The 8,568-nt window shown below is 54.7% G+C and overlaps 2 protein-coding genes across 2 annotated transcripts, besides 3 other annotated features; both read right to left on the bottom strand.

The window, feature by feature from the left end:
- Positions 1–239: 239 nt before the first annotated feature.
- Positions 240–3,686, bottom strand: PVX_001900 (dihydrolipoamide acetyltransferase, putative; the record flags this gene model as incomplete). Its single annotated transcript, XM_001612691.1, has 11 exons — positions 240–551; positions 930–1,368; positions 1,510–1,547; positions 1,751–1,805; positions 1,890–1,970; positions 2,106–2,201; positions 2,295–2,326; positions 2,444–2,523; positions 2,692–3,090; positions 3,266–3,332; positions 3,444–3,686. The coding sequence occupies 11 exons, from the start codon at positions 3,684–3,686 to the stop codon at positions 240–242; spliced, it is 1,842 nt and encodes a 613-aa protein (XP_001612741.1).
- Positions 2,586–2,607: a microsatellite.
- A 378-nt stretch (positions 3,687–4,064) lies between the features above and the next one.
- Positions 4,065–4,105: a microsatellite.
- Positions 4,106–4,165: 60 nt separating this feature from the next.
- PVX_001895 (hypothetical protein, conserved) lies at positions 4,166–8,433 on the bottom strand (the record flags this gene model as incomplete). Its single annotated transcript, XM_001612690.1, has 3 exons — positions 4,166–4,242; positions 4,588–4,783; positions 5,005–8,433. 3 exons carry the CDS (start codon positions 8,431–8,433, stop codon positions 4,166–4,168), a joined length of 3,702 nt encoding a protein of 1,233 aa, XP_001612740.1.
- Positions 8,434–8,514: 81 nt separating this feature from the next.
- Positions 8,515–8,567: a microsatellite.
- Position 8,568: the final 1 nt, after the last annotated feature.

Raw genomic sequence — 8,568 nt, 5'->3', positions numbered from 1 at the left:
TTAGATGACACCCCTTGACGAATGCCCCTTCCACTTTACAAATGTTTCAAAATCAAGGGCGCATCACCCGTGTGGCACGTTGCCAAGTGTTCAAATTGGGGGTTGAAAAAAGGGAAAAACTGAAGGGGGGAAGGATCAGGTTACTCCCCCGAGGGCAAACATCGTGTAAGGGCAAAACTGCGCTTGCAAAGAGGTGTGACTGTGTGTGTGCGCGGCGGACTTGGGGAATCGCCCCTCCACTACAGAAAGACCTGCATGATGTCCCGCTCGACGAAGGCCGCCAAGTCGCTCATGAAGGCAGCCGCGTGCGAGCCGTAAATGTGGCGGTGGTCGCAGGTGAGCGTCATCATCATGCCCCGCTGGATCTTCAGGTCTTCCAAATTCTCGACGCGCGCAATGTTGGTGCCGACGGACAGGATGCACGACACGTTTGGGGGCAGCGTCGCGTCGAACTGGTAGGTGTTGAGCATGCCCAGGTTGGAGATGTAGAAGTTGCTGCCCGACATTTCGCCGGCCGTCAGCAGGCCCTGTTTGCCTTTCTCGACTAGCTTCTGCGGGAAAAAAAAAAAAAAAAAATTTAGCAGCTTTCGCCTGAACGGTAGAGCTATTTTGTGAAAATCGCCTGCACAGTAGCGCTACATTGCGAAAATCGCCTGCACAGTAGCGCTACATTGCGAAAATCGCCTGCACAGTAGCGCTACATTGCGAAAATCGCCTGCACAGTAGCGCTACATTGCGAAAATCGCCTGCACAGTAGCGCTACTTTGTGAATATCGCCTGCACAGTAGCTCTATTCTGTGAAAATCGCCTGACCAAGCAATGCATTTTTGTGAACGTCGCCTGGGCAGTAGCGCTACTTTGTGAAAATCGCCTGACCAGGCAATACACCTTTGCGAAGTTGGCGCGGCCCTGCGCAACTTCTCACGAACCTTCCACTCTCCGGCCAGGGTGTATATGTCCGCCTTGTTAACCCGCTTGAGCACGGGGGTCAGCAGGGAGTTCTTCAATCCCAGGGCATTCCCAATGTGAACGTCTTCATTAAATAATATTTTCCCCTCGCCCTCATCGATGAAGGTAGAGTAAATGATGGGATGCTTCAGCAACACCTTGGCCACGCATTTACACAGGAGGACTGTCATGTTAATTTTGTCCTTAACTTGTTCATACAGTTTTAGGAGAGCATTTGTTTTTATAAAATGAGTGATGCGGAACACGGGAATGGATAACGTGCGCATCATGTTGTTTTTGATTGCCTTTTGCACGTTGGTTAGTTCAATTATTTTTGCCTTCGCGGGGGTCTCTCCTTTGGTGCGCTCCAGGTGGGAAATCACATCTTCGTATGTTATACGTCCAGGTACCTTGGTTCCTCTGCGTGAATGGGGAAGAAACGTACATGTGGGTGACCATGCGGGTGTTCATGTGGGTGTCCATGTGGGTGACCATGTGGGTGACCAAATGTATATGCTTCTCTTATGCCCCTTGCTGAATCGGTGTGCGCTTCGCTCCTACTTAATGTCTGCCGGGGTTAGCTTGTTCTGCTCCATCACCTCGGCTGCGGAGGGCAGCACAATTGGGGCGTCTCTCCCTTCGGGGGGCGGCTGAGGGGGTGAAAGCAGTGGAAGCAATGAAACAGGTGGATGGACAGGATACACTGGGTTGAAGAGAATGGCGGCGAGTCGATGGCATGCCCATTGCTTCCCCACGTAACATCTGCGTTTTTTTTTATTTTCTCTCCCCTTCCTGTCCATACCGTGTCCCGCTTCTGACCCGTTGAGCCTTTCCCAGGTGTGCCATCGTCTCGCGAGCTGCACAGTTAAAAATAAGTTAATGAATAATGAGCACTGTGGGGAGCGCACTTGGGCGTCTACTGCTATTTCGTTCATTCTCACCTGAAGAAGTCCCTCGAAAGGGGGGTGTACTTGTCGTAGTTTAGAAGGAGCCGCTCTTCCATGGTTCGCTTGTCGGAGGCGCTTTGCGGGGGGTAGTCATGAGAGTGATAGCAGAAGTGGCAACCAAAGTGACTATTATCGTGGGAATGATGGTGTCACTTGGGAGGACGCACCGCGAGGGGGTCACCCCCAACTCAAAAGGGAGAGCAAGGCTACCTCATGTTTTGCAGGAGGAGTTCTCCTTCCCGGGTGCCGCTGAGGGCTTCCCTGTAGTGCCTCACGACGTTTTCTTCGTTTACGGGTTGGACGTCCCTGGGGGGAAGCGGTGAAGAGCGGTAAGGAGCGGTGAATGCACAGCGGATGAGCGGACATGTCACACGTCACACCGTTTCGTGTTAGTCTAACTCTGTTTGCTCTCCCTGCGGGGGGTCTTCTGCCTGGGGAAGCGAGGAGGAGGTGAAAATGAGCAGAAGGAAAGTGACGCCACGTGGTGAGAAACGTCACCATGGGGCATGTTCACTCGGGGGGGACCGCTCCACCCGCGCGGGACTGACCTTCCTGGGGGAGATGATGGCGACCGGTTTCTCAAAATCGGCGAACTGCCCTTCCTCGATGAAAATCTTTTTGACGACGCCTGGGGGGTTCCATTTTAGAGGAGAAGTGAAGGGAAGGGAAGAAACTTGAAGAGACGTGACGTGACGTGACGTGAACTGAACTGAACTGAACTGCAACGCGATGGACGAGCAAGAGCCTTTCGCTCGAGGAGACGCGCTGCCCCCTCGCCTGGACAAAAGGTAGTAACCGTTGCAGGGGCTCTCCACCTCGATGGTGCTTTTGTCGTCTTCAACATGAAAAAGGACTTCATCCTTCTCGATGCGGTCATTTTCTTTGCGCGTCCATTTGCTTATCCTCGCCCTGTTCCTCTTGGTGCTCACGAAAGGCAGAAATATTTTGCGCTCACCTGTTTGTTGTTGTGCGGGCTGTGGAGCCTGTGCGTGGGGGGAGTCTCCCTGGGGGGTGGTCTCTCCCTCTGGGGTGATATCTCCATGTGAGGTGATCCCTCCCTGTGGGGTGGTCCCTCCCGCTGGGAAGTCGTCACTAGGCGCTTCTATCTCTTCGTCTTCCTCCGTGGTTAGAATGCCGAGGGTGTCCCCGACCTTCGCTTCACTCCCGTCTCCCATGTGCTTCACGCGGAGGAAGCCTGCGCGGGGGGCATTTGACTACGTGTGTGTTGGGTTGCAAGGGGGGCATTGGACTACGTGTGTGTTGGGGTGCAAGAGGGGCGGGTGATATACACCTAGGTAGCTCCCCCTTGAGCATGCACATAGGGGTTCCTTTTTTTTTGGAGGCTTGGCCGATGTCCCCCTCGGGCGTACCCTCGTCGAAGGCCTCCACGTCCATGTCTGCTTTGTCACTTTCGACCGTCATGATGATGTCGCCGAGCTGAATGGGGGGGGGGGAAAGAAGTCAACCTGGGTGATTCCTCATGCGGGGAGAGTTTATCGGGGTGATTGCTCCCCAGGGGGGAAGACCCCTCCGCTCATCTGCACATACGTTAACATACTCCCCAACGTCTTTGTTCCATTTGACGATTTTGCCAGAAGTCATGGTGCTTGACAGGGCAGGCATTTTTATTTCAATTTGGGAAAAGATAACTCCTCTTCTGTTTTTCATTTTGTTGTGGGGGGACTTTGCCCAGGCATGGTTGAGGGTGGTTATGAAGCCATGCTTGTTGGGCAGAGAAATGCAAGTGGAGGTGCGCAGGAGGAGAAAGAAGGGCAGCCACAGCAGGAGCATTGTTATGTGGCAGCGGGGTGGCAGCGGGGTGGCAGCGGGGTGGCAGCGGGGTAGAAGCGAGGTAGCCGCGTCGCAGCAGCGTTGTAACCGCGTCGCAACCGCTTCACAACCGCGTCGCAACCGCGTCGTCCAAACAGGAGGATACTCCCTGCGCGGAGCGACCGAGGGGGTGGAACGATGGGAACTCCCTTTGATAAGCGCAAACAAATGGAGGAGATCTTTTGTGGAGAGTTGTTTGGTTGACAAATGCGGTCGGCGTGTAGAGGAACACTACACGGGGGTAAGCCGCGAGAAGGAATTAAAATGAAAGTCGTCAGATGGGCAGTGGGAGAATACGTGTACACATGATGGGAAGGGAGCAAGAACAAATCGTTGGAAAATAAAATGTAAAATAAAAAATATAATATAAAAAAAAAAAAAAAAAAAAAATTTTCTTTATGGCAGAGGGAGAAGCGGACGTGCGGCTAGCCCTCGTAACGTCAGCTGGGGACTACATCCTTGGGGGGATCAGCGTCGTCGTTTGTCTTGACCTTGATTTGCTTCCTTTTCACGGTTCCTGCGAGGGGTCGAATTGGGCATGCGGGTGTGAGTAGGTGTGGGTGTGGAAGAGGAGGGTTGCGGCTCACGTTGCGGTGCATGTTGCATCGCGCAGATCGGGCGCATAGAATAGTGCGGGGGCGCGGTGAGGCAGGGGGAGAAAAAAAAAAAAGCGGCAAAAGAAGCGGCAAAAAAGGGGCAACAAAAGGGCAAACAAAGCGGCAAAACGAACTGCTGGCACACTCGAGAGAAGCTTCCACCTCTCCGCGCAACGCGTGTAGGAACAGCGCGTGCGTGCAGAGCCATCCCGTAAAGGATGCAATATGTTTCGCCGCGTTGCTGCTTCACCGCTGGGCCACCTCACCTGATAGGCTAAACTCGCGCAGGAGGGCTCGCTTCTCCTTCTTGCTTTTCTTGGCCACCACTCGGGTGTTCCTGTGCAGCTCGTCGATGTACTCCCCCGAGGGGAGCTCGACCTGGCGCGCGCGCTTCTTCTGCTTGTGGAGCTTCTGGCTGAACTGCGCCTCCACTTTCTGTTCGATGTCCCTTTGCATGAGGTCCTGCGGGAGGGGAAGGCGAGAAAGGGGGGTGAAAAAGGGGGGGTAAAAAAGGGGGGGTGAAAAAGGGAAGTAAAACGAGTGGATGGTGCTTCCTCGAGAGGGGTGCACACGAACATGAGGCGATCACCGCAGATGGTGCAAGTGGCTGCTTATCACCGCTGAACACTGCTCATCGGTGCTCATCGGTGCTCATCGCCGCTCAACGCCGCTCATCCCCTCACCTTCAGAAAGGTGTAGACGCGGTGGAGGATCTTGCGCAGGAGGGCGGTGGTCTGGTTGACGTTAATGCTGATTTCGGCTGAGATTTCTTGGCAGCTTTTCTTCTGCAGGGAGACGGCGTAGAGCACGGTGTATTCCAGGAAGGTGAGTTGGATGGGGACCTTCCGGAAGAGAATTAAGTTGGCAACGGTCTGCATGAGGTACAGGACGTCGGCGAAGGGCTTGGCCTCCATGACGAACCGCTTCAGGCGGCAGAGGTCGTTGGGGTGGAAGAAGTAGAAGAGGTTTTCCTGGCTCAGCAGCTCGTCGTCGTAGAAGCAGGCGCAGTGGTCCGGGTCCTCCTCGTCTAGCGATTCCCCGTCTGCTACCGATTCCCCGTCTGCTACCGATTCCCCGTCTGCTACCGCTTCCCTGTCGGCTACCGCTTCTCCTTTTGCTACCACTTCCTTTTCTCCTTCATTTGCCGCTTTCCCCCTGGGGAGGAGGAGCTGCTCGCGCGTGGGCCGCGCCAGCGCGACTGGGTTGTTGTGCAGAAGGTTAAACACGACGAACGACTCGAGCCGCCTGAAGGCGTAGGGCAGCAGGCTGCAGAAGCTGCGCACGAAGTCTAGGTGGAAATTGGCGAAGACTTTCTTCAAATTTTTGCTTAAGTGCCTCACCATGAGGAGGCTAAACTCCCCGGTGATTTCGTTCCTCTGCTGCTTCAGGTAGACGGGGGTGAAGCCGTTCTTCTGCCAGAAGATCAGCAGCCCCTTGGTCAGGCCGAAGCACGTGCCCACGTAGTCCACGCGGCTCAGCTGCGGGTCGAGGAAGACGCGCCCGTTAGTTGCAGTTGTCCCGTCCGTTGCGGCTGCCTCGTCTGTCTGGCCACCCTCGCCGCGTCCGCCACTTCCGCCGCTGTCACCGCTGCCACCACTGCAGCGGTACAGAATGACGTTCTCCCGGTAGGGAGAGCCACCCCCCCGACCCCGTCCATTATACAAACTGTAGTAATCGATGAGTTTCCGCAGGAACTGCGAGCCGTAATTCAGATTCTGGATGGAGGGGTGGATGGAGATGCGCACCACCCGTATTCCTACGTAGTGGTAGAAGTGATAGTCAAAGTGTTCGGTGATTAGGTAGGGCATCAGGTTGCCCTCGAATTCGTTGGCCATCGGGTGATTAGCGGCGGGGGCTGCGTCTGCAGTGTGTTCTTTTGTGTGGCCCTCCGAGGGCTCCCCCGGTCGGCAGTCACCATGTTGGTTCTGGTCGGCGTGACTCTCCCCATTCGTCTGGCCATTCGTATGGCCATTCCTCTGACTGCTCTTCTGGTCGCTCCTCTGCCCATTTCTTTCTTCACTCCCCCCGTCGCGCTGCTTCCCCCCTTGCAGCAGGTCCTGCAGCTTGACGAGGCGCCGGCCCGGGGGGGGGCGCACGACGCCGTCGATGGCGCAGTGCAGCACGCCGTAGATGTCGAGCTCGTCCACGCCGCCACCATCCAGGCTGCCATCCAGACCGCCGCTCCCGCCGCTCCCACTCAGCAAGAGGAAGAGGTGGTGCTGCTGCGAGTCCAAAATCATAATCAAATCGTTGGGGGTGTTCTTGTAGTGGGAGGTGACGAAGAGGGTCATAATTTTTCTGAGCAAGCTTTCGCTCGTTTTGCTAAATCGCTTGAAGACATGTTTATCAACAAAATAGAGCTGCGTGTTGGCGGGGGCGCAGAGGGAGTTCTTCAGTTTGAAGGGCTCATTACAGTTGAGACAGAGGAAGTCATTCAGCCAGGCCTCCACCTGGTCGTTATAGCTGTACCTGATGGGGGTGTCCAGGGACACCTCGATGAAGGCCCTCTCGAAGTAGAGTCTCTTCATTTCTTTAAACTCGCCATACGTCAATTGGGTGACGAATTTTTTCTTTAGCTGTTTTAGCAATTTGAAGATGAACGTTTTGCCTGTCCCTTCGTACCCATTCAGGGTGGTCGACAGGATGGTGACCTCTCCTTTTATTTTTCCCTTCAAAACGTCGATGGGGATACAAGCCGCTTCATCTATTATCATTAGCTCTGAGTTTACCAAGTCTTCTTCTAAAATGTTAAAGTAGCGAACCCTCTGCTTCAGACGACTTTGATTGTGAGGGTCTTTAAAAATGATTATTTCTTTTAACTTTCCTAGGAGGTAGACCCTCTCATAGTGAATGAACTCCTTGTAGCCGAGGAGGCGAAGTCCCTCATCGATGAACTCGTAGATGGTCTGCATGCCGTCATCGTTCCCCGAGCAGAGAATGACATTGGTGTAATTGAAGTAGATGCTGAGGGCGATTAGCAGCCCCAGCGTGGCGGACTTGCCGCGCCCTCGGTTGGCGAGCAGGCTGATGAGCACCTCCTTCAGCTGCCTCTTCCTCTCCTCGTCGTTGCGCAGCAACTTGCACATGTTCAGCAGGGCCTCCAGCTGGTCGATGCTCAGGCAGATCCGCAGCAGGTTCATGACGGGGCTGCCCAGGAAGGCGTACGGGTCGGCGGTGGAAGCGGCGACAGCGGCGGGGGAAACGGCTTCTTTGCCGCTTTCTTTGCCAACTCGGCCGGCTTCGCCTTCTGCATCTCCACCGCAAACCCTCGCGGAGAGGAGGAAGCGGCGGCGCTCCTCCGCCCGCCTCTCGTTTTCCTCGCAAATGGCCTCCAACTCGGCCAGGCGCTTCCTCAGTTCCTCCTTGTCGGGGCAGAGGTGCCCGCCCAGCGTGGCCGCGCGGGGGCCACTTAAGGCAGCTCCCCCCTGCTTGGCGTCTTCTTCCCCTCCTCCCTTCACCACCACCTTCTTCACATGCAGGTGGTTCTCATTCAGAGGTAAAATGTTCATCTCATCATCGATGAACATGGCGTTTCTACACCGGTTGAGCGAGAGAAAAAACCTCGTGACGTAGTTATTATGCACCTCGGAAATGCCATTCTGCGTGTACTTCTTGTGGCAGTTTAGGGTTAACTTATAAATGTTTTTCACGTCATCTAGCTTATTCAAGAGGAAGAGGATGATGCCCCCGCCGATTACTGTCTCTATGCATCTGCATAAAACGTTTGGGGTTATATAGGAGAAGTCCTGAAGCACGCACATGGAGTAGGTCTTGCCCAACACTTTCTTCGTCTCATTATAAAAGCAAAACCTCACGTTGGCACTTTTTAAAAATGAGTCAAAATTACTATCAATGGTTGCGTCGAAGGTCCCCTTCTTTATCTTCTTCTTCATTTCTTTAAATCTCTTTTTTTTGCTCGTCGAGAAATCCAGCCTCTTCTTGTAGCACCACAGGATGCTGTGCGTCCTGCTGGCCAGCCGGTTCAACAGAAAGTAAAAATTCAGCACGACGTTCTTCCCCTGGTCCCCCACCACCAGGAACATGCTCCGCTGCCCCAGCGCCACGTTGTTCTCCACCAGCGTTTTTATGCGCCCGTCCACTTTCTTCTTCATCGCGGTGAAGCGGTTAAGCGGTGATGCGGCGACGCGGCGAGGTGACGGGGCAGCTATGCCACTGCGTAGCTGGGCGAGCTCGCTAGCAACTCGGCGGCGTCAGCGGTGTCAGCGGGGTCAGCGGCGTCAGCAGCG

The sequence above is a fragment of the Plasmodium vivax genome, chromosome 6, assembly GCF_000002415.2.
Source record: "Plasmodium vivax chromosome 6, whole genome shotgun sequence".
NCBI lineage: Eukaryota > Apicomplexa > Aconoidasida > Haemosporida > Plasmodiidae > Plasmodium > Plasmodium vivax.
Note: the sequence above shows the minus strand (reverse complement) of the source record. Positions and strands in the feature narration are given on the sequence as shown.